At 43.2% G+C, this 26633-nt stretch overlaps 1 protein-coding gene across 6 annotated transcripts in view; it reads right to left on the minus strand.

Annotated features, from left to right (window-relative positions):
- The window catches only part of uvssa (UV-stimulated scaffold protein A), a 237903-nt gene that overhangs the window by 188768 nt on the left and 22502 nt on the right, over nucleotides 1-26633 (minus strand). For 5 of the 6 annotated variants that reach the window (XM_088391507.1, XM_088391482.1, XM_088391489.1 and 2 more), the window contains 2 exons: nucleotides 12971-13124; nucleotides 1039-1215 (listed from right to left, as the gene is read on the minus strand). In XM_088391507.1, coding sequence (XP_088247633.1) covers nucleotides 1039-1215; nucleotides 12971-13084 — 291 coding nt within the window. In that variant the 5' untranslated portion in view covers nucleotides 13085-13124. The remainder of the gene's footprint in view (nucleotides 1-1038; nucleotides 1216-12970; nucleotides 13125-26633) is intronic. The other variant, XM_088391513.1, reaches the window with a different exon arrangement.

Raw genomic sequence — 26633 nt, forward strand, 5'->3', positions numbered from 1 at the left:
GATTTTTTTTTTATATACTAAGACACACAAAGAGATTGAAATTACGTTTCCACTATCCCTTGGTGAGATATTACACATATGCATACAAGCAACACAAAAAAAACCCAAGAAGGCACAAACAATGAATAAATAAGAGTGTTGAATAAATGATAAATAAACAAATAAATAAATAATAATAATAAATATAAGAGGAGCAAAAATGGAGCAAGTGTACATACAGCAGACAGTGGACTTGGATATGGTGCTTTAAAGTGTTAATTGCTTTATTTGATGTTTTCTCTATTTTTTATGTTTTGAATATGTTCAAGATAAAGATATAAAAGCATGTGAAGTGATCAACTATACTAAAAATAACATAGGAAGTGGTCAACTATACTTGTAAGTAAGTGATGTCTTAATGATCAAGTAAAAATTTGTGAAAAAAAACATATATAAGTCGCTCCTGAGTATAAGTCGCCCCCCCCACCCAAACTATGAAAAAAACCACGACTTATAGTCCGGAAATTACGGTATACATGTTTCTGAGGAAGCAGTTAGTCTAGTTGCCTTTTTGATTAATTAAGTAAAGTAAAATTTGGCAAGTAGTGATTTTAACTTTCTCTGATTTAATTTTTCAAATTGGATATGTGTCATATTAGATTTTTTTTTTATTATCATGTGAAGCACTGTGTGACCTTGGTCAATGAAAGATAGATACCGTAAATACTTAACATCAAAAATTAAATAGAGGCTCACTGCTTTTGGTTATTTATATCTGACTCCTGAGAAGTCAGTACCTCACCAGTCATGGACGTCACTGACAAAAGGAGAGAGGAGGAGGTGAAAGGGGTCAGTTGATGGACTGACAAACAAAGGACATTGTTCAATTTGAGTAAACCACAGAGTGAATCTCAACACCAAATTGTTAGCCTTTTATGGGTTATTAGCAGATGGCATAAAGTGGACATTAGTGTGTCTGTTAGCAATACTCAACATGTATCCACATAAATTCTCATGTTAATATAAATGTTCAATGAGAAGAAACATCACATTGCTCACCTTTTTAAACTGTTTGAGAAAATGATAGCCTAGTTCCAACTTTTTATATGCTGACCCATAAGAGGATTGCCAGGACTGGACAGTCTGGACAGCAAGTGACCGCAGTTTCCTGGCTACAAGTTGAGGAGGGGGCAGGGGCCGCTCAAAGTTAGTCTCTACTGTCAACTCCAAGAACTCCTGCAAAAGAGAGAAAGACTGATTCATTAATAAATGACAAATAATGTCTACATGACACATGTGATAGATCTGGACTACTGGCTAAGTCAATTTTATTGTCATTTTCAGTGAAAGGTAAATACACAATTATATTTTTAAATTATTTGAACCATCTATTTTTCTGGGTTTATTTTATGCTGAATGTAATTTCAAGACAGGTACATGTATTTATGTTAAAAAAAAACTGTGATAATTATTAGATTTTATTTTATAGAGATAAAAACAGAGATGTTGATAATTGGTCCTGCTTGTTATCAGCGCCTATTTAAAGGAACCACTGTAAATCTAGATAAATGTACTATTCCCAAAAGTGATACTGGAACCAATCTCTTATATTCGACCAAATACTCTCCTTTCAAAAACACATTAAGAACATAACTAGAACTGCATTTTGTCATGTCTGTAATACTGCTACGACTTGTCCGATTCTATTCTATGTTGGATCTAAGGTGCACTAGATTATAAGGCGCACCTTCATTGAATGTTTTATTTTAGAAATATTTTCATATATAGGTTGCACCAGATTAAAAGTCACATAGACTAGAAGCTACTGCATCAAACTGGGGTTGACTGGGGTTGCGTTATGCAGCCACCAGATCAGGGGTGTCAAACTCATTTTTTTCATGGGCCGCATTGTAGTCATAGTTTCTTTCGGAGGGCCATTATGACTGTCAACCCAAATCAATGTATGAGCAACTCATATTATAAGTAAAAGCAACAAAATAAACTGACAAATAACTCGTTTTCAAATCAGACGAGTAAAAACTGGTCAAATTAAAAAAAAAAAAGATATTAACAAAAGTGAAGACAATTTGCAATTTTAGTAATGACACATGAATTTGATGCACAATTTGTCTTCAGGGCCCACACAAAATGAATTGGTAGGCCGTATCTGGCCCTTGGGCCTTGAGTTTGACACCTGTGATTTAAACCCTAGTTTGAAACCCTAACTGTAGTATGAACCCTAGTTTAAAATCCTAGCCAGAGCTTTAAACCCTACTTTGAAACTCTAACTCTCGCTTTAAACCCTACTTTGAATCCGTAACTCTAGCTTAAAACCCTATTTTGAAATCCTAACCATAGCTTTAAACCCATGTTTGAAACCCTAACCCTAGCTTTGAACCCTACTTTGAAACCCTAACTGTAGTATGAAACCCTACTTTGAAACCCTAACCCTAGATTTAAACCAGTGGTGTCAAACTCTTTTTTTTCGCAGGCCGCATTGTAGTCATAGCTTCTTTCGGAGGGTTGTTATGACCCCAAATAAATGTATGAGCACCTCAAATTATGTACAGTAAAAGCTTCAAAACAAATTGACAAATAACTCGTTTTCAAATCAGACGAGTAGAAACTGGTCAAATATTTGAAAATAAAGATATTAAAAGTGAAGACAATTTGCAATTCTAGTAATGACATCAATTTGATGCACAATTTGTCTTTGTGGGCCACATAAAATAATGTGGCGGGCCAAATCTGGCCCCCGGGCCTTGAGTTTGACACTTGTACACTAGATGGTGCTGTGCAAAAGGGAATGTCAAACTAGTCAACAAGCTATTCAGTCAAACTTTATATACGGCAAACTTTATATACAATACGACATACAATACAAAAATTGCACAATTAAGCAACGTTGTTCAAACAATAATGTGCATATTTACATATCCCCATCTAAAAATCCCTCAAACTTTATATACGGCAAACTTTATATACAATATGATATACAATACAAACATTGCACAATAACACGACATCGTTCAAACATTATTGTGCATATTTACATATCCCCGTCCACGAATCCATCAAATTCTTCTTCTTCCGTGTCTGAATTGAAGAGTTTTTTTGAGCAGTTGAACGACATACGTTGCACAATAATACAACGTTGTATAAATGTTAATGTACATATTTACATATCCCCGTCCACGAATCCGCCAAATTCTTCCTCTTCCGTGTCTGAATTCAACAGTTGGGCGAGTGCAGCATTCATTATGTCCGGCTCCCTCTAGTCATTATCCGTGTCAATGTCACTGCTATTCCCTGGCAGTTCAGTTATTATTTCTGCCTTTGCGAAAACTCGGACCACAGTTGAGGCTGATGTATCAGCCCAGGCCTCCACAATCCATTGGCAGATAGTGGCATGTGTGCCGTTTTGGCATCTTTATGTGGTGTTGGACTAGGTGTAAGCACAGTATGAGTGTTTACCGCTATTACTTCGGTGACACCCCTGACCACGGTTGCCGTAATGCTGAAAGCGATGCGACCTTGTAATTTACTACTCACACTGGTACAGCGCTGTGTACAACCATGGATCAACAAATTCACCAATTGATCCATATGTAAGGCGCCCCTGATTATATGGCGCACTGTGGTTTTTTGAGTAAATTAAAAGCTTTTAAGTGCACCTCATAGCGCAGAAAATACGGTAATTTGAGTTGGCTGATTCGGTTGCAGTTTGCAGGGGGGATGGGGTTAGGTGACACCCAAACTGAAAATCGGCTGCCTGGATTCTATGTCAACCAATCAGGATGAGGGATCTGAGGCAGATTACCCCCACTTGCAGACACTGCCATGACAAGTGAGGGGCACCTTCCTGCAGGTCCTCATTTTGAATATGGACATCAACTTTTTCGTTTTATATTATGTGTTCAATGTTGCCCACTCTGCATCCATTGCAGCCTGGTCAACCTGGAAGGGGGATCCTCCCATCTGTGGTTCCTTCTCAAGGTTTCTCAATTCTCACCAGTTGGGGTTTTGTGAGTTTTTCCCTTGCCCTCCTAGGAGTTGAGATCAGGGGCTGTTGAGAATAATTTTCATCTTTGCCCATGTGAATCTCTTTGAGACTTGTCTGCGATTAAGGGCTATATAAATAAACTTGATGTGACTTTGACGAAAAAAAGTACCAACAACACTTTATATACCACATCAATTAGCAGTAGCATTAACGGTAGTAGCATCATTAAAATCCAAATAATGCCCGTCACTCGTGACAAGTTCATTCATGCAGTATATATTGTCAAGTTACATGATGGTTAGGATGGTACAAGATGGTGCGTGAATGTGTATTGGATTTGGCCCAGTCGAATTGGCTCAGATGCAGTTTGAAATTTCACCAGAAGATGGTGACAAAGCTTGACAGGGGAGACCTGAAGGAGGGGTCCTGAGTAAGGGTTACTTAAAAGTTAGTTCTTCAAAATTAACTATTGTTAAACTGGTAAAGGGGGGGTTGTTGGTTGAACCAGTCAACCTCCATTGCCGTTCCAAATTTCACCAGAAGATGGTGCCAAAGTTAGATTGACTTGACATAGGATGGAAATTAAATTGTTATTGACTAGAGAAACAAGACCTGTCTGAATTACACATATCGTCACACAATTTGGGATTATTTTACATTATTTTGTTTTACTAAAATATACTTTGAAACAGCTTGAGTATTTTAATCTGCTAACTAGGAGAACCCATGAGCATAGTTACGATGATGTGTTAAAGTGACTACAGTGAAAACATAATTTATTGTTGCAATTTTTAATCGATATCAAACATGTATTTAACACTGATGTTCCATTTACACATGAATGTACACTGCTCAATAAAATTAAAGGAACACTTTGAAAACACATCAGAATTCAACGGTGAAAATTTTTTGGGGGGATATCTATACTGATATGGACAGTTTAATGTCTCAGGAACAAAAGGATGCCACATCTTTTGATGGAAATAAAAGTTTTCAGCCTACAGAGGGCTCAGTATACAGACACCCCAAAAATCAAAGTGAAAAAATTATATGGCAGACTCGTCCTTTTTGCCTAAATTCAATTTCTGCAACTCAAAATTCTTTTCAATATCTTGTGTGGCCCCCACGAGCTTGTATGCATGCTTTGACAACATCGCGGCATGCTCCTAATAAGACGACGGATGGTGTCTTGTGAGATGTCCAAGGGCATCAGTGAGCTCCTGTAAAGTCTGAGGAGCAACCTGGCGGCGTCTGATGGACCGAAACATTATGTCCCAGAGGTGTTCTATCGGGTTTAGTTCAGATGATCGTGAGGGCCATTCAATTGTGTCAATTCCTTCATCCTCCAGATACTGTCTGCATACTCTTGCCACAATAGGCCGGGCATTGTTGTGGATCAGAAGGAACCCAGGACCTACTCCACCAGCATAGGGTCTGACCATGGGTGCAAGGATTTCATCCCGATACCTAATGGCAGTCAGACTGCCGTTCTCTAGCCTGTAGAGGTCTGTTCGTCCCTCCATGGAAATGCCTCCCCAGACCATCACTGACCCACCACCAAACCGGTCATGCTGAATGATGTTGCAGGCAGCATAGCGTTCTCCTTGGCTTCTCCAGACCCTTTCACGTCTATTACAGGTGCTCAGGGTAAACCTGCTCTCATCTGTGAAAAGCACAGGGCGCCAGTGGCGGACTTGCCAATTCTGGTGTTCTATGGCAAATCCCAATCAAGCTCCATGGTGCTGAGCAATGAGCACAGGAAACACTACAGGACGTCGTGCCCTGAGGCCACCCTTGGTAAGTCTGTTTCCGACAGTTTGGGCAGAGACATTCACACCAGTAGCCTGCTGGAGGTCATTCTGTAGGGCTCGGGCAGTGCTCAACCTGTTCCTTCTTGCACAAAGCAGCAGATATCGGTCCTGCTGATGGAATGAGAACCGTCTACGGCCCTGTCCAGCTCTCCTAGCGTAACTGCCTGTCTCCTGGAATCTCCTCCATGCTCTGGAGATTGTACTGGGAGACACATCAAATCTTCTTGCAACAGCACGCATGGATGTGCCATCCTGGAGGAGTTGGAGAATCTGCGCGACTTCAGGAGGGTTAAGAAATCGCCTCATGCTCCCAGTCGTGATAATGACTCTAGCTAAAGCCAACAATTGTGGAAAAACAGTTAAAAAAGATCAAGAGGGAGGAACTTGAAATGGCCTCCACCTGCAAAATCAGCGCTGTTTTGGGGACCATCTCGTTGTTGCCCCTCTAGTGCACTTGTTGTTAATTCCATCAACACCAATGCAGCTGAAACGGATTAACAACCCCCTCTGCTACGTACCTGACCAAAACCTTATCAGAAAAGTCTAATTAAATTCATGCCATACCCTGATAAAAAACTGTTCCTTTAATTTTTTTGAGCAGTGTATAAATGTGAACAAAGACAGAAAGGAAGCAGGGGTTAATAGTGATACTGTGTGGTGGAAGACTGTGATCCCACGCATGAGCGTGACCAGAGGTCACATTCATCCGGTTGAGGCCCGGGCAGGTTGTAACGTTAACGGTGATACTACTTGGTGGAGGACCGCGGATGACTCATGAGCCTTAACCAGAGGTCATCCCATCCGGTTGAGGTTGGAGATGCAGTTGCAGTCTATTTTAGAATCAGTCCTGGGAAACACAGGTATATGACGTACTGGAAAAACTGGTACGTGACCAAGTTGGCGTAGGACCTACGTACGGAGGCCTATAAAGAGGTCGTCCTGACAAAGAACAGGGCGCGCTCGCTCGCACGCTATCCCCGTCAGGACTTTGCCCCTGCGGGCTGCCCGTGGGTCAAGAACGTCATTTATACAAAGATAGATTTTTCATTCTTTTTGAGATAATAATAATAATTCATTAAATTTGTATAGCGCTTTTCAAAAACCCAAAGACGCTTACAGGGAACAAGGCAAAGACATACAGGGGAGGAGGGGGACGGGGAAGAGACAATGGGATAAAGTTAAGAAGAGGACACCAGTTATGGGTAGGGGATGTCATGGGCTTGAGAAAAGAGGTACGTTTTTAGACGGGACTTAAATATAGGGAGTGTGGGTGAGTCACAGACAGACTGAGGGAGAGAGTTCCAGAGTCGGGGTGCTGTGCAAGAGAAGGCTCTGTCACCGAAGGATTTGAGTTTAGATTTTGGGACTGTCAGACGTGAAGTATTGGAGGATTGGAGGGGACGGTTGGGGCGGTAGGGGGATAAGGAGGTCGGATAGGTAAGTGGGAGCCAGGTGGTGAAGGGCTTTGAAGGTGAGGAGGAGTATCTTGAAGATGATACTCTCCTTGATGGGGAGCCAGTGAAGAGAGTGGAGAACAGGGGTGATATGTTCGCAGGACCGGGTATGGGTAAGGAGGCGAGCAGCAGAATTTTGGACTAGTTGAAGTCTATGGAGTGAGTGAGCAGTGATTCCAGTGAGAAGGGAGTTGCAGTCGTCAAGCCGGGATGAGATGAGCGCGTGGATGAGGGATTTAGCGGCAAGGAGAGAGAGGCAGTGTCGGATTTTGGCGATGCGTCGGAGGTGGAAGTAGGAGGTCTTCACAACTGAGCTAACATGAGGGTGGAAGGACAGTATAGGGTCGAAAATAACGCCAATGTTGCGTGCCAGAGGGGAGGGAGTGATGGTTGAGGAGTAAATGTTGAGTGTGATGTATCCAGTTTTATTGAGGGGGGATTTAGTGCCTATGAGGAGGAGCTCTATTTTGTCACTGTTGAGTTTGAGAAAGTTGTGGGTCAGCCATGTTTTTATTGTAGAGATGCAGGTTTCAAGGTGGTTGAGGGGAGGGTTTTGGGTTGGTGTGGTGCGTATATAGATCTGGGTGTCATCAGCATAGCAGTGGAAGTCCAGATTAAGTTTGTGAATGACATTACCAAGGGTAAAGAGGTAACAGATGAATGGGAGGGGGCCAAGAACAAGAGGATAAGAGCTGGCAAAGCGTGATTGGGTTTACAGTCTTAATGTTGCGGTAGGAGATGGTGCGTTTTGTAGAATTATGAGGCGAGGATAGAGGGGCGGAGAAGAGGATGCAGAGATGATCTGACAGTGGGAAGGCGAGAGGATGGGGGTTGCATGTGAGTGGAAAGGAGGAGCAAACTATATCCAGGGTGTGGCCTTTGGTGTGGGTGGGGAAGTTGATGTGCTTGGTGAGATGGAAGCAGTCCAGAAGAGAGATGAAGTCGGACGTCAGTGGGGCAGTTGGCTGGTCGATGTGGATGTTGAAGTCACCGATGAGTAGGAGGCGATAGGAGATTGAGGATACGATGGTGAGGAGTTCAGAGAGTTCAGATAGAAAAAGACGGATGTGACTTTGGGGGTGGCGGTAGATGAGAACAGCAGTAGTAGAGTTAAGGAGGGAAAAAGCGAGATATTCAAAGGTTGAAATAGATGGGAGGTTGAATTCAGTGATGGGTAGGGACTGCTTATGGAGGACAGCAATGCCACCCCGTTGCCCAGAGAGGCAGGGTTTGGCGATGTAGCTGTAGTTGGACGGGGTGGCTTGGTTGAGAGCAAAGAAATCCAGGGCCTGTTGTCATGTTTCACAGAGAAGGAGCAGATCCAAGTTATTGTCCAGTAGTAGTTCAAAAATAACTGGTGATTTGTTGCGGAAGCAACAGTTCAGCAGTGCAAAGGAGATGGATGGAGGAGCGGGAGGGGGGGGCGGAGGTTGTTGAGGTTGGCAGTATGGGAGGTGGGGGTGACGGGGCAGCAGCAGCACGGAGACGTTGATTATAGTTGAGGCGATGAAGACCAGCAGCAGCGTAGACAAATGGGCGAGAAGTTGATGGAATAGGAGCCCGGAGTAGCAGAAGTGATAGTTCATGGAAGAGATGAGACGTGACAGCAGCTGGGAATAATCCAGATAAAATGCAAGAAGTGGCTAGTAACTGGTTAGCTAGAAGTTGGTAGGCAGGGAAATGCATGGATGCAGCAGTGGACCGAGTAGTGATGTTGGTGCAGTGGGTGGTGGTGTTGGTCGATCGCGACTGTACCCGCACAAACAGCAAGCCCCAGTGTGTCATGGCGGCACACAGCCAAGCCACGACCGGCGAGCTCACAGCGAGCGGGTGCTCTCCCCAAGGACGCCGGCCGAGTGGCCAGAGAGTTGGGTCAAAGTTGTTTGCCGAGCCAAGAGCGAGCAGCCACAGGCTCAGAGCTGGGAGGCAGGAGGGTCCGGTAGTGGTTTGGCTAGCTGGCTAACATAGCTCGGAGTCCGAGGGAGCGGGAACAGAGAGGTGAAGTGAAGACAATTTGCAATTTTAGTATTGACACATGAAGTCAATGCACAATTTGTCTTCGCGTGCCAGATAAAATGATGTGGCGGGCCGTATCTGGCCCCCGGGCCTTGAGTTTGACACCTGTGCTCTAACCCGAAAGACAAGCGTAGTGATCATGAGATGAGATGAGACCAAAATCTACTAAGATGAAGTTCTAGAGTCTTAGAATTGGACTTTGTCAAGTTTTAAGCTTAAAGACTAGGAGATGGGGAACTCGGTGCAGCAGGTAGAAGCCATTTTAAGGCGTCCTCCTCTCATTCCTTTAAGCCAGCCTGTCTTCTCAAACTGAATTCAGATTTTTGGAACAAGGAGAACTGATCCCTCGACTTTTCCACCAAATAGCATTTTATACCTTTTGTCTCTTACCCTTTTTACTATTTGAGAGTTTTGCAATCGAGAGAACTTCGAGATTGAATAATTTTTGCACTATTGAGATTGGTGAGTGGAATTATCGTTGTTTGTTCGAATGACCGAGACTTGTAATTCTTTTTCTTGCTTATTCGATACATTTCCTCTAAATCCTTAATTCGGTTATCGTTTGTTTCATATTAACTATCTGGAGCATGGTTTTATATGCAGTAATTAGAACTTTAAATCTCTTGTTTCTCTACCATAGTCATACTGTAAACCGTTCAGTTCTTTTTGAAGTGAAGACAGCTTTTATCCTTGACATCAGGAAGTGTCATATCTGGTTCAAAATAGTTAACTTAAGACTCAGCAAGTGAGGGAGCGCGCTTGTGTAAACGAATCCCCGCGATCTTAACAACGACAGCTTAAAATATCCGAGACTTTACAAGTGCAACATATCAAAGGAAGATAGCCGCCAGAAGAAAAACGGCGTGGTCATTCTGACGCCGTGTTTCAACAGATTACCGTATTTTTCGGACTATCAATTGCATTTTTTTCATAGTTTGGGTGGGGGGGCTACTTATACTGAGCAGCGATTTATATGGGAAGTTTTTCACAAGTTTTCAAAATTCGAAAAATAAAAACTGAAAAGTGAAACCGCGATAAACGAACCGCGATGTAGCATGGGATTACTGTAATTTGAATTTCAAGTGACGTCAGCGGCACGGGGGTTATTTTACATAAAAGACAAAGATTCGATCACGGGATTACGGAGTTGACGAAGGTCCCCAAGTACTACCGGCATCATTAGCGGCTTTGTTTGTAAGTGACATGGAGGACGAAGAGTTGAAGGATTTAATGATTTGGAGTGACACAGAAGGTTTGAAAAACTATTATGGCTTTTACGCACGCCCGGTCCTACTCTATGGAGCTCTCTTTCACCTCCGTGGATGGAAGTCGGGGGCCAGCGCTCGGCCGTGTGGCTGTCCCGGTACGGTGGATGGGGCTCGGACATGGCTTTTACGCAAGCCCGGTCCTATTCTACGGAGCTCTCTTTCACCTCCGTGGCTGGAAGTCAGGGGCCGGCGCTCGGCAGCTGGCTGTTCGGGGATGGTGGATGAGGGTCGGACACTGCTCCTACGCACGCCCAGTCCTACTCTATGGAGGTCCCAGCCACCTCCGTGGCTGGAAGTGCCACCTCCAGGGATGGAAGTCCACGCCCCCACACGCCTGGAAGTCGACGCCGGTACTAGGGGCCGTGTGGCGGTGAACTATTTATGTTATAGTTATTTGATATATTTTATCTCGTGTAGCAACTTGTATATGTTTTTATCGTTATAGTTCAGTAGTTGTTGGCTCGTTGAACTCTTGTTTTGTTAAATAAAGAGCCGTTTACCAAATCCATGTCTTTCCTTGTACTTTGTTCACACTACAATATAGTTATATACTAGATCTGTGGAATAACAACGAGGCTGACGTCAGGGCGCACGCGCGGCGTTGTTGACAAAGGACGAGGAATTTGATCGATGGATTTAATGATTTGGAGTTACACAGATAGTTTGATAATATTGTTGCTTATATAATATATGTATATGTATATATGTTATTTGATATATAATTTATATATCGTTATATGGGCCTGTGGAATATTTTGTAGTGCAACCGCCGTCAGCGGCGCGCACCCGGCCGACATTGTTGACATAAAGGACGATTGATGAATTTAATGAATTGGAGTGACACAGATGGTTTTATAAACGTGTTATTTATGTAATAGTTATTTTAATAACTCTGAATGTTACGTCAGGCCCGTTCTCAGCTCTTCGTTTGTGTTTATGTCACGTTACCATGCTTTCTTGGGGCCGTGTGGCGGTGAACTATTTATGTTATAGTTATTTGATATATTTTATTTCGTGTAGCAACTTGTATATGTTTTTATCGTTACAGTTCAGTAGTTGTTGGCTCGTTGAACTCTTGTTTGTTAAATAAAGAGCTGTTTACCAAACCCAAGTTTTTCCTTGTAATTTCTTTATGCTACAATATAGTTATATACTAGATCTGCGGAATAACGACGAGGCTGACGTCAGGGCGCACGCATGGCGTTGTTGACAAAGGATGAGGAATTTGATCAATGGATTTAATGATTTGGAGTGACACAGATGGTTTGATAATATTATTGCTTAATTAAGAGTTATTATATATATAACTTATACATCGTTATATGGGCCTGTGGAATATTTTGAAGTGCAACCGCCGTCAGCGGCGCGCACCCGGCATTGTTGACATAAAGGATGATCGATGGATTTAATGAATTGGAGTGACACAGATGGTTTTATAAACATGTTATTTATGTAATAGTTATTTGAATAACCCGTTCTCAGCTCTTCGTTTGTGTTTATGTCACGTTAGCATACCTATCGTTTAGCCTGTTGTTGCTAGTTCATGTCTGTTCTTGGTGTTGGATTTTGTCAAATAAATTTCCTCCAAAATGCGACTTATATATGTTTTTTTTTCACGTTATTGTGCATTTTATGGCTAATGCAACCTATATTCCGGAGCGACGTTTAGTCCGAAACAAACGGTACTCTACACGAGCTTCAAATGACTTTAGAGGGATTGGCATCCTGAAAAGATTAAATTGATTCCTTCAGAATTAATTTCTTAGAGGCGGTCAGAACTCAGAGGGATATTTTCCGAACTTAGCTTATTTACGTAACTCTCATCTCCCCATGAGAGCTGCGCTAGAGCAGTGGGCCCAAAGGAGTTTTAACCCTTTAAACGGAGAGCCGGTCGCTTACATTTGATAAGTGCAGGATTTGACAATATTTAAAAGGGCAAGAAATTAATTGAATCATACCCTCTCGAACTGAGTCGTACCAGACTTAATCAAAACAAATCATTCCACTTTAAAATCAATCCAACCTTGAATTGTAACTCCGCCCGACCCTGTAATTAATAGTAAAATTCACTAGCAGCCCCATGATAATCTCCCAAAAATGTCCGCCTCTAGCTGTCCCCTTTAGAATTAATACTGTTTCTTCTGTCAGCAAACACACTCCCAAACAAGTCAACCTTTTTCATTCGCAGTTATGATTTTCACCCAGAACATACAAAGTACTTTTACAATGAATATTAATTTAAAGCCTGTTTCACAATGTTTAAAAATCATTTAAACTGTTGATAAACATTCAGTGAACGCTTGGCAAACATCAAACGTTAGCAACCTTGGGCGAACACTGAGGAACCATGATGTGAATGTGCATTCATTGCCTTTGCCAACACTCTCAAACATTCGGCCCTCATTTGATATAGGCTAAAATGTTTACTTTCCCCAGTACCTGGAAGTTCTCCACCAGGAGTGTTCGGAAGTGATGTGATTTGGGGAAAAGCTCGCTGGCTATCTTAAGGGCTGCAAGACGGATGTCGGCATGGTTTTGGGTGAGCTGGGACATTAGTGAGCGGTAGACATGATTGATGCAGTCGTTTGATTCCCTACAAGGAATAACACCAGAAATTATTAATTAGAGTGTGAAAACAGTTCAGAGATGCTTTATAAGAAGGCCAACCAACCTACTATGTATATAATTCCAACATAAATCAGGCACATAGCACATAAAGCACACACATGCACATAGAGCACACACACACACACACAAAAAGTTCAAATGACCCAAAAGAAGATATTGATCAATGACAGTCTTTACTATTGTAATGGAAAGAAAAAAATGTGGATATTACTCTAAGAAGCAGTTTAAAAGTCGCATCGGCATGGATAGAAAGCTGTCAATAATTCACTTCAATGCCAGTATATCTGCCAACTTTGGAAAACAAAATTCAGGATTATCCATTGACTTTGGCCAAACCTTTTAACATCATTGCAATATCTGAAACTTGGATTAATGAAGAAAAGTACAAGGGATATAAATTTGTGCACAAGAGTAGGAATAATGAACTGAAATAATGAAATAATGGAGGAGTGGCACTTTTTATTGAAGACAGCATTGTTTGTGAGACACTGGAGAGCATGTCACTTGTGGTTGAAAATGTATTAGAATGTGTATCAAATAAATAATACGTTGGGGAAAGGCAAAAAAAAAAAACTCGTGTTGTGTATGCAGATCTCTTCAAGGTATTAGAGAGGATCTTATTTAGAATTTATTTTGTAATATTTCTCAAATTTCTCCCCACATACTACTGATGGACTGTTAAATAGGTCGTCTTAAATATATATATTAATTTATAGTATAAACCGCGCGCTCTGTGAGACCAGAAAAACCTCAACTAATCATTGTCGGCATGAATAATGGCAACATTGGTCAGTTAACTTGTCAATGTTTTCCGTCTTTTATTTCCTTGTTGCTCACTCACGTCACTACACCAAGTACTGCGCAAGTGCATAACGTGATTAAAACTCTGCAAATTTTGGAGAGTTTGGCTTCGATGTAGTGTTCCCTGCTTGACTTCTGAGTGAAAATTGCTGATGACCGTCATAATGATGAAGGTCTTCGCAAAAGAGAGCCTGTTTTTGAAGTCTTTGAGAAGATGAATTGAATTTTGAACTTTATGCGTATCTGTATGTTGCACTAGATGATCCACTAGTAGTAGTAAGACTATCAAACTATATTTGCTGTACAGAGAAGCTTTGGTTTCAGTAATGTATAAGTACTTAGTAGAAGATAGAAGGGCCGTTGTCCGTGACCAGGGAGAATTCAGTTTCAGCAATGTGTGCAATCCTATAATAAGGTAAAGTGGCTGTTGTCGTCCATCACCAACAGCGCTGGTCAAGATCTCCTTTTTAGGACTGAAGTAAACTAGTAGATTGAAAACTACAGCTGTTACCCAAAGCCGTGACATCAGCTTCTTGTCAGGTATAAAAGCTACGGGCCTGACAAGAGGGGGGGTCGCTCTAGCGGGTGCCAGGGGTCTCTCATTCCAGCGGGGGCTCGCTCTAGCGCGGGCTCGCTCGCTCCCTCCCTCTTGTGGGGGGAGGGCTTTTTTACATCCATGCCTTGGGCCACTCAACTTTTTGGAAAGACTTCACTCTGACATCGGTTGAATAAAATCTTTTCCCAATCAGCCGTGGTCCCTGAATTGCTTATTTTTCTGAAAACAGCCACCGACCACCGAGTGTTTTTTGGAGACCAGCGAAGCAGCAAAAACCATATACCACATTTTTGGCGTCACGAACAGGATTCGTGTTCTCCAGGGGACCTTCCCGTCCGCTCTCTCCGCGAGCATCCAGCGGCCAGCCGACGACCTGTTTTGAGGTGAGTTGCTTGCACTCAAAGTCGCCGCAGCATGCTCGCTCTTGGAAAGGGGGGGAGGGAGCGTTGTCCCCCGCACGGAGGGCAGTTAAACGGATCTGATGGGGCCACGGCGGGCTCCAGGGAAAATTGTCTCTCCTAGTCAAAAGCCGTCATAATGCGACTTTTGAAGGGGGAGTGGCCCCAAATAGAGACAGCGAAAGAAAAGTAAAATAAAAACAGAAAAAAAAAATAAATAAATAAAAAACAATAAATAAAAAGGGAACAGTAACAAAACGTTTTGGGAATTGTATGAATGACATGTCTGGTGAGAATGATAAACGAGAAGAAATAAACGCTCCAGGGAGGGCGAATGTGAAACAGGACAGGTTGTCGAGAACAACGCTGGTCGGCTGTCACGAGAAGAAAATAGTAGGAAGTCCCATAAAACGTGGACGTGGAAATTAGTCGTTTCAGTGGTCCCGCGGAGGATCGAAATTTTAGCTGTGTGATTGTGGCGGAAACACGGGTACGATTGAACTATGCTGCGACAAGATACGGGTGAATCCACACGGGCCAGGGGCTATAGCCGAGATGTCCGGTGGGAGCCTAGTCTCTGCCAAAGTCAGGCGCAAAAGGGAGGTTGCGTCGACCGCGTTTGGCCAATAGGATCGAGCGCAACCTTGGCATCCGTACCGTGAGAGTGAGTGGATGGAGGAATATCCGGCCAGGTTAGCGACCTGTGGGCCGAAGAGAATGATGCGCGCGAAGCCACGTCGTTTGGGCACTGATCGAATTAGAGGTGTATGTGAGTTATAAGGCTTGTCAATTTAAATGCTGGTGTAAGAGGCCCCCAGGTAAAACGAAGGACTGGCGGTTTTTGAATATTGATTAAGCTGATACGATCTGCTTGCGGTTCGATTCCTCTATGGGGACGTGTCATAATAGCATGCACATCTGTCAAAGTTTGATAAACTTGAGCCTGTACAGACCGCGTTTGGGAAATAGGTGCTGGACGGCATTGTGTGTGTAGAGAAAATCCCTCTGTGTGAAAAAGGGAAAACGTGGCAATGAGGCCTCAGAGTGCAAGGATTGGTATACCATGATGGAAAAGTAATTTGTGTGCACACTTAAGTTAAATTCAGCAGAAAATAAAGGGGAAAATATAAAGCGCTATTAGAAACGAAACGAAACGAAAGTTAAGTAAGACGTGCATATTTGTCAGTGCATATCTGCACTGTTAAACACCAAACTGCATAGCAGCAGTTGGCAAGCAGCAAAATGTGGAATGGATTCGAATCCTGCTCTGTCTTCTATGTTTGTGCGTGAGCGTTTATCGCTCAATGGCGTCTGTTTGTGATTGTCTGCGCGTGCAGAGACGTGTGGGATCCCTGTGTGTGTGTGTGTGTGTGTGTGTGTGTGTGTGTGTGTGTGTGTGTGTGTGTGTGTGTGTGTGTGTGTGTGTGTGTGTGTGTGTGAGTGTATCCATGGGTGTGTGTATGTGAGAGTGTGTGTGTGCGCGTGTGCGCGATCGTGAGTAAGTGTGTGTGCTCTTGAGTGCGTGTGAGTGCTTGTAGAAGAAACAAATGGAATGGATAGGATAGTGTGCTTCTCGGTGCTCTGAGGCGCGTGCCCGCCTGCGGCGCCCGCTCGGGGAGGGGAATCTGGCTTCGGGGGCGGGACAGGGAGTGGCCAACCTGTACCTGCCCACCGTGTTTTAAGGCTAGGCACTCCCCGTGTGGGTGACATGGGGGCGGGGCGCGGGGCCGGAGTAATGCCCATTTTGGGGCCTACCTTTCTGGTAGCGAGAGGGGCAAAAGAATGCATGACCAACAGTGGAGGTCCTGAGGTAACTGCAACCCATGAAAATTAATGTCCCATAGCTGTCTAACAAGAGAAACAAGAAGCATGCGTATGTTAATCAATACGACACCAATATAGATGAGTATGTAGGTATGTCGAGAGGCGTGTGGTCCGCTCGTAAATAACTAGAGCCAGCTCGTTTTAGCATTCTGAGGGAAATGGGAAATTGTTTAAAGACAACCACAACTTGTTAATTTAAATTGTTGAAAGGATGAGAAAACCGAAAACAAATTATTGCTACGGCTCAGTTTCTTTGGGACTCTCCTTAACATTTCAGATTTTCTGTTTGCATAAAAAACCCGACAGCGGAGACATCCGTTGTCTCCAGGAGAAAGAGACACAGACTGAACTTAGAATGAATGGTTAACAGCCGTCTAACAGGTGAAGACTAATTTATGAGCCAAGAGAGGTATCAAGTGAGGGCCACAGTGCCAGCTAGAATTAAAGGAATTCTCTGGATTTAGACATAGGACTGAATTGTATTCACGGAGAGCCTGCTCATAAATTTTGGCTCGACAAGGGCGACCAGCGCCTATGTAACAAGACTCACAGGTCAAAAGCAGCAAGTCCAAAATAGAGGAGGAGATGCCAACGAGGAGATATTGGATTTGGAAGTAATCTGTTGGTTCTCTTAATACCCTTGTAAAAGTCTACTCGGTACAAATAAATTAGCGATAGGAGCGATTTAGAAGTCCAAAAGTAAGAAATTTAGATGAAAATCACATCCTAGGTTTGAATAGTGGAGCCTAACAGGAGCATGGGGAAAGTGAACAGCTGAGAAATGGCTTTCAATGTAGTGGCAGTGAATTTAAAGATTCAAGATAGTTCAGTAATATCTGTAAAGTGAGCATAACACCATTAATACTTAGGTCAAAATGGAGATGATGCTATGCACAATTTGGAAACTTTATCAGAAGTTGAAGGCTCAAATCAGGAAAGGTAATAAAGAGGATGGCATAAAATCAAAGTTAGGAAAAACAAACGATAGAATGTAGCCTGAAAATAGAATGAGCTTTTGGAAATTGCAGTATAATTGAGAGAAATCACAGTTAAGACTGGCAATTTAAGTTTGGGGTAATCTGCCAATTTAAAATGGCTCAAATGAGGTCCATCACAATACATCCGAGAGCTCATGAAGGAAAGGCGCCGTCTTTCTCAAGTGTATTACATTGTCAAGAATAGTAGAATTTGAAGTTTGATTAACAAAAGGCACTATGAAATTAATGGCATATTGGGAGACGATATTTAAGTTTGGTATCCCAGTCTGTCTCTTTCAGTGGTCATCAGTTACTCTGAAACTCGATCCCGAGACTCCACCGACAGCGGAGAACAACAAGAAAACGGTGCATGGCTCTGAGGCACCTTTGACCTTCGCAAGACCAAAGAAGGACTATATTTGTGCTGGGGGGAGCACAACGGGGGAGCACAACGCTCGGATGCAAAACTACAAAGAGTGAAGGAACTTACAAGATGAGAATGGACTCAGTTGAAAATGGACTCATCCAAGAGTGAGAGATGAGTTGACTCTGAGACTACAACCAAAGACAACAACTTGACAATGAGGTCCGGCGAAAGACACATGAGACCTGAAAGATGCATCAAGCTGCTGGGACGTTATCAAAACTGGTGGAGCTTGGGTCAGAGTGGAGGGAAGCTTGCTTGGGCACTGAGTTTGACACCACTGAGGAGTCTTGATAAATAAAGACGTATAAAGAAATAAGGAGCAAAATGTGTAGTGTTACAGAAAAAGGAAAAGCATCATACTCGGAGATTAAATTTGGATAAAACAGATCGGCTAAAACTGTAAGAAATAAGAGTAGAATCACATTTAGCCCATCCAGCTTAACGATTAGACATTTAGTCATTGACACTTTGGAGAAGGGAAAATAGGGCATTAGGACCCACTAGGATGCAGTCAAGAGGTGATTAGATTGTTCAATGGAGCTAATTAATAAATTAGAAGTTAATCACACCTCACGGGGAAATTCTGGTGTCAAACAAGTTCGATAAAATCAAGGAATAACACCCATGAAACCTGTTGACAGTTAAGAATAATACTGCTACTACTAATACTGCTAAGAGTCACACCAAGTGATAGTGAACGCGATGACAAATGTGATAGGCCTCGAATAACAAAGGCCTTAATATGGCAAAGTGAAAATAACGTGGTGGAGTAGACTGTAGGAGTCTCTTTACCCGGCTGCTCGATCAGAACGATGGATTAAGACAAAAATTATTTAGGAACCATCTGAGGCTGCTTCTTCCCCCATGCTCACCTATGAACATGCTCAACAGTGGAAATGACTGAATTTTTTAGGCATTTATTTGGCAATTTTACGGTAAAGGTGAGGTATGAATGTAGGAAATATTTAATTGGGGAGAACATCCGGAAATGAAGGGTTACTGTTAGTATTCACTGATTGCCTGCTCACTTACACATACTAAATTTGTTTGTTGTGGTTTGAGTGATAGAAACAAATGGAGTGGCATTTGTGTGGTTAGGAATGAGTGTATGTGTTGGGAGCAGTGTGAAAGGCCAAAGTATTTTGGAGTTGGTATGAAAGGGTCACAGTTGAGGGTAAGATTCCTCTCACCTGAGATGGGAACACCCAAGAGTGATGACTAACAGCTGATGGTTAATCAGAGGCACCATGAACAGCAAAATAGTTCATGGAGAAGGCCGAATTCAGCAACATGGATGGACAAGACAGGACTAATATCAAACATTGGACGATGGACGATATGACATGACAAACCTGGACTCACCCGACAGGGTGACAGACTATGTAAATGACAAGCATACAATTGAAATTTAAGCTTGCTTGTGGCAAGTGCGAGCTTGGCTTTGTTTCTGAGTGTCACTTGACTTATTGCAGCATCAACCGCCAGCGGAGGAGCAGATTGCTGGTTGTTTTATAACTTGTATTACTTTTGCAGGCTGTCGATTGCAGTCTCGGAAAGTTTAGGTTGAATTCCCGTGAAAATGTTAACCCTAACCCTTTTGATTTTTATGATAATTGATGATTTTCAGGACGGAATCCCCGTGCGCCATGATTCATTGTGTGTCTATTTTCATTTAGTAGATACTCGATGCCTGTGTAGTTTTGTGAGTACAAGTGTCCGTTGTTGGTATTGCCGAGTGTGAGGTGCACAGTCAATTTTCAGGAACTTGGGGATGACGGTCCTGGATGAGTGCAAGGTTCGACAGGACTGGCTGCAAGACATATGATGATGTGGTAGGACATTTGCCGGTTCCTTTTTGGATGCCTAATGACACATTGGGTGAATGTGTCAAAGGGGGGTGGGGTTACGTTTGAATGAGTAAGTAGATATAAAATTTAATTGTGACATTCAGTGTTTTTTCGGATTCACTTGTTTTTGAGGCTTTAACAGGACGTGCCAGAATTCAACAGGCAGTGATGGAAGGAGCAGAAGAAGCATCTCGAAAGCAAAGTTAATGGGAGATAACAATCTGGAATGGAAGCAAAGCGTGGTAACAATCTAGCGACAGTAAGGGTTAAGGTCTATCAACGGAAAAGCATGAATGATGACATATCATAAAGCTAATAGGGATTAGACTGCAGCACAATAGGCAACAAATGTTTGGAAGGTAATTAAATAAAATAGGAAATTGGATCAGAAACAAGGAATAGGGAAAATTTCTTAACACATGAATGCATTAAAGCTGCTATTAAAGGGAAAGTATTTAAGAACACATTTCGACGAAGATAAGGTACATACACAAATTGGTTGGACAAAACTGACGGGACTGGTACCAATTTGACGATATTGAAAAAAATCTAAATCAAAGAGGAAATTTGCAGAGAAAATTAGTATTTGGACTGGGAAAGAGTGATTGCTGAGACGTGATTGACAGGACTTCAGACAGTGACAGCTGCAGCAGGAAAGGCTAACTTGAATGGCTAGCAGTTACTCTGCTACAAGAGAAATCTTGCGAGACTGACAGCAAGACGAGACACTCCCCCCAGGAGGAGTGTTTGTTTGTTTGTTTGTTTGTTTGTTTGTTTGTTTGTTTGTTTGTTTGTTTGTTTGTTTGTTTGTTTGTTTGTTTTAAGGATCACGTGGGCCTCTGGATCATAGGAGTAGATGCCGGGAACGCTCGGAGGTTCTATTGAGTACTTCGATGAGACGATGACCACCAATCGTCCCCGTGCCCCAAACAACCCCAGAGGAGAAGAATTTGTTTGCTGACGACTGCTTATGGAAATGTCGTTTACTAGGGGTGACCAAAGGGGGGCAGGAGGACTTCCGGCCTACGCTGGGCATTGCTACTTTTTTCATTGCAACTCAAGGTTTTGTGCTGTTGCCATTGTTCAATACTGGCAGTAGCTACCAATTATCGCAGAACTCCTGGACGCTGACCGGGGCCTGGGAAGTGACTCTGAGGACGGTGAAGTGGACATAAAGATCTTGGATGGACAGCAGGCCCTGGGCAGTGATCCCAGCGCGGTTCACTACTGAGCATTCAGTGGACTGGATTTGCATCAACAGAAACATACATATGCAAGGGAGCAAAACTAAGAGCGTTTCAACTTTGCAGTATGCTGTGATATTGCGTCAATATTATGTCCTTCATTACTTTATCAAATGGCCACATGTTGCATTACTTTAATTCATCACATATTAACATCATGTTAATGCAGTTTGACTGTTTAGCGGTCGGTGGATAGGTCATTTTATTTCCATACTGTTTTGTGAGCTCATACTGTTTTGTGGATTGTAATGTGCCAGGGCTCCTTACACCTGGTTGACACCAGGTGAAGGGAACCACTGGGGATGGTAGAAAGGGCCTTCCTCTTTTTCCTTGCCATTAGACTGGCGAGGTTTTTTCTTGAGGAAGGGCCGGCAGCTTTTTGGGGCTTCTAACGGGCCACACCAAATTTATTACTTCGCAATTTGTCACCGTTGTAAGGGTATTACCTAAGGGGGGTGGTACCGTCGTCTGTATAATGTGGACTTCAATTTTCTTTACTTGTGGTTCCTGAGAGGCCTCAGATTGTTGTCAGGGAGAAATTGGCTAAATAAATAGTTTGAGTTTTCCTAGTTAAAATAACCTGCCTCGAGCATAATTTAGGCTGTGCAGGTATAGGCCAAATTGTAAACGTGACCATAGAAAATTTGGTTGGGAGAAGATTTTTTGGTTGTTTACTGATGTCATCTTTTGTTAAACTGTTTTCGGGACATTTGTAACGTCCCGAAGGGGGGAATGAAGTGAATTTTGAACTTTATGCGTATCTGTATGTTGCACTAGATGATCCACTAGTAGTAGTAAGACTATCAAACTATATTTGCTGTACAGAGAAGCTTTGGTTTCAGTAATGTATAAGTACTTAGTAGAAGATAGAAGGGCCGTTGTCCGTGACCAGGGAGAATTCAGTTTCAGCAATGTGTGCAATCCTATATATAATAAGGTAAAGTGGCTGTTGCCGTCCATCACCAACAGCGCTGGTCAAGATCTCCTTTTTAGGACTGAAGTAAACTAGTAGATTGAAAACTACAGCTGTTACCCAAAGTCGTGACATCAGCTTCTTGTCAGGTATAAAAGCTACGGGCCTGACAAGAGGGGGGGTCGCTCTAGCGGGTGGCAGGGGTCTCTCATTCCAGCGGGGGCTCGCTCTAGCGCGGGCTCGCTCGCTCCCTCCCTCTTGTGGGGGGAGGGCTTTTTTACATCCATGCCTTGGGCCACTCAACTTTTTGGAAAGACTTCACTCTGACATCGGTTGAATAAAATCTTTTCCCAATCAGCCGTGGTCCCTGAATTGCTTATTTTTCTGAAAACAGCCACCGACCACCGAGTGTTTTTTGGAGACCAGCGAAGCAGCAAAAACCATATACCACAAAGACAACTTCAAATATGGCGCTCTTGCATGCGAGTGTGGAGGCGTTTCCTATAAACAACAGTGAAAGGTGGGGAGGAAGGACCTGCACATGTGCAGTATTCAAAAACGGAAAAATGGGCTCTGGTTTCTGAGCTGTCGGATCTTCTGTAACTTGGGTTAATTGATCGCTACCAGCTCAGTGCCCTAGTGGTAGAGTGTCCGCCCTGAGACTGGAAGGTTGTGGGTTCAAACCCCGGCCGGGTCATACCAAAGACTATAAAAATGGGACACATTGCCTCCCTCCTTGGCACTCAGCATCATGGGTTGGAATTGGGGGGTTAGATCACCAAATGATTCCCGAGCGCGGCACCGCTGCTGCTCACTGCTCCCCTCTCCCCCAGGTGATGGATCAAAATCACACGGGGTTGGGTTATGTAAATGCAGAGGACAGATTTCACCACACCCAGATGTGTGTGTGACGATCATTGGGACTTAAACTTTAACCTGAATCACAAGGAGATTTTTAAGCGTGGATATTTCACTTGAATGGTAAACTTCAAAGTCTACGTGAATCTGAATCTGATCATCTCCACAGAGTACCAGACCGGTGCAGATTAGAGTATTGGAGGAGCTGGAGAAATTTGCTAAATCAAGTATGACAAGTCCTGAGGAAAAAAAAAAAAAAAAAGCTCTGCTCAATCAAAAAAAGAAGCTTCATTTCAATCTTCAAAAACTGATTAAATTAGCTAAGATTCATGACAACGTGAACCTGGCAATAAATCAGCATCAAAGATCAAACAACCCAAATGAAGATATTGATATGGAGAGTCATCACAATTGTAATGCAATGGACGAATGCGGCTATTACTCAAAGTAGCAACTTCAACTGATGAATTTGTCAAGATAATGCATGCATTTAGGGTTTGTCCAATAATCACTGGGCCAAGCAGAATCACTGCACATAGTGCAACTGTAAGACGTAGATAATATCTTTACAAATACAACTGACACGAGAATAATTAGTGGAATTTTAATAGGAGACACATCTCGGACATCTGTCACTCTTCTCCATTTGCGATCTAAAAAGTTTTGTGCCAAAAACCAACGGAAGAAGAATTATAACTGAAAATTGGCAAAGATGTTTAGTGCATAAAATATTGAACAACAATCGGATTGTGTTTTTGAGGAACCCTTTCTAAAAACATTGCAAACAGTTTATGATAAGCACTGGTCACTAGACAAAGCTTTAGGCAAAGAGGAAAATATGTTTCAGCGGGACGATAGTGAATGCATGCGAAAAATACATATATAAACACTTTTTAGAGGACAGGACTGTAAATTCCCTAGCAAAAAAATGTTGTAGTACAAATTATAGAAACAATCTTCTGAGAAGGCAGAAGGAATATTGTGAAAAGCTCCTACCAAAAACAAGAGTGTATACCAAAACTCTTTAGACTATCATAGACTATTACAGGAGGTAAAAAAAGCAGTAGCTCCCTAATTCAGTGGTTCTTAACATTATTGGCGGTACCAAACCCCACCAGTTTCATATGCGCATTCACCGTACCCCTCTTTAGGGAAAAGAATATTTTTTTTCAAATTCAAAACAATGTTTATTACTGGTGCACAAAATGAGCCGTGCAAGAACATCACCTTGTTCAAAGAACATAACCAAGACAATACATGAACTCAAAAGAAATAAGATACCTGCAAATCAGTGTGACTTCTGGTGTTGCCTTTGCGAGACCATTTCAGATATGCGTCGTCACGAATTTACACGATAAATCAGGTGTGTTCGGACCTCCGCAGTGGAGGCTCTGCTGAACCCGAGACCAACTCACCGAACCCCGAGGGTTCGATCGAACCCAGGTTAAGAACCACTGCCCTGATTACTATACTATACACAACGGTAGAATAGAAAACAGGAAGATGATTGTGCCCCTTTGTGAGCCGTCACCTTATTGTGGTGGAGGGTTTTTTTTGTGTCCTAATGATCCAAGGAGCCAATGATCTGGGGCGTTATGCCCCTGGAAGGGTCACCCATGGCAAAAGATTCCTGGGTGGGGGGTCACCCCCTCTGGAGCAAGGCCTGGAGGTGGGGCTTGAAGGTGATAATCTGGTGGCTGGGCCTTCACCCATGGGGCCTGGCCAAGAGATGCATGAAAAGGCAACGTGGGTCCCCCTTTGCATGGGCTCACAACATGTGGGAGGGACCAAAGCAGTCGAGTGCAGAGTAAGATGGGCGGTAGCCAAAGGCAGGGAACCGTGGCGGTCCGATCAACAGCTACACAAGCTGGTTCTAGGGAAGGGGAATGTCACCTCTCTGGCAGCAAAAGAGCCCGAGCCGGTGTGAGAGGCCGAAAACTTCCGACTAGACATAGTTGGACTTGCCTCCACTCACAGCTTGGGTTCTGGTGCCAGTCCTCTTGACAGGGGTTGGACTCTCTTCCACTCTGGAGTTGCCCATGGTGAGAGGCGGTGACCAGGTGTTGGCACCTGTATATTGGTATTCATCCTGGTGAACAAGAGGGTAGCCTCCCTCTGCCTCCGGGTGGGGGGGATGGGAACTAACTGTTATTGTCTGTGAACTAAACAGCAGTTCAGAGTACCCACCCTCATTGGAGTCCTTGGAAGAAGTGTTGGAGAGTGCTTCTAGGGATTCCATCGTTCTGCTGGGTGTCTTCAATGCTCACATGGGCAATAACAGTGAGACCTAAAAGGGCATGTTTGGGAGGAAGCACCCCCCCGCCCCCTCCCCAATCAGAACCCGAATGGTATTCTACTATTGGACTTTTGTGCTCGAGATCGATGATCCATAATGAAAATCGTGTTCAAACATAAGGGTGTCTGCACTTGGCACCAGGGCACCTTAGGCCGCAGTTCTATGATCGACTTTATAGCCGTGTCATCGGATTTGCAGCCGCATGATTTGGACAGTAGGGTGAAGAGAGGGGCAGAGCTGCCACCTGGTGGTGGGTTGGCTTCGATGGTGGGGACCTGGCAGACCAAAACGTACTGTAAGGGTTTGCTGGGAACATTTGGCAGAATCTCCTGTCAGAAAGAGCTTCAACTTTCACCTCCGGCAGAGCTTTTCCCACCTCCCTGTGGAAGTGGGGGACATTGCGTCCGAGCGGACCATGTTCCATGCCTCCATTGTTGAGGCAGCCGACCAGAGCTGTGGCCATAAGGTGGTCGTGCCTCTCATGGGCTCAACCCCTGAACCCACTGGTGGATACCGGTGGTAAGGAATGCCGTCAAGCTGAAGAAGGAGCCCTATCATGCTTTTTGGGCCTGTGGGACTCCGGAGGCAGCCGACAAGTACCGGATGGCCAAGCGGAATGCGGCTGCAGCGGTCGCTGAGGCAAAAACCCGGGCATGGGAGGAGTTCGGCCAGGCCATGGAGAATAACTTCTGAACGGGTTTGAGGAAATTCTGGTCCACCAAACAACATCTCAGGAGGGGGAAGTTGTGCACCGTTACCACCGTTTACCGTGCATGCGGGGAGCTGGGTTTTTTTTGTTTGTTTGTTTTTCTTTTTATTTACCCAGGCAAACAATTAAGAACAAGTTCTTATTTACAACTGCGGCCTAACCCAAAGAACAATGGCTCTTTGCGGGGGTGGGGGATGGAGTGCTAAAAAAATAAATAAATACATAAAACAAGGTTATATAAATACACAATCAAAAATAAAGAACAGCAACCAAGAACAATAAAACTATACAATATAACAACATATTTAAGCTGCTGGAGTCGGTTAAAATTTGTTGCAATCTTTGTTTGAAAACTGTAAATGATGTGATGACAGTGAATTTAAGGGTATTTTGCAAAGTATTCCAATCATAAGCTGCAGAGAAATGGAAGGGGTTTTGACCAAAAACTTTGGGTATGGTGAATTTAATAAGATTACTGGACCTTAGATTGAGGGAACAATTATGACGGTGCAGGATGGAGGAGAGATAGGGAGGTGACATCCCGAGTATGGATTTGTAAATGAAGTGAAACCAATGGTGAAGTCGTCGGGTGTGGAGTGATGTCCAATCAATTAATTTATACAA

Source organism: Syngnathus floridae, chromosome 1 (genome assembly GCF_059516105.1).
Source record: "Syngnathus floridae isolate MCC-2025c chromosome 1, RoL_Sflo_1.0, whole genome shotgun sequence".
Lineage (NCBI taxonomy): Eukaryota > Metazoa > Chordata > Actinopteri > Syngnathiformes > Syngnathidae > Syngnathus > Syngnathus floridae.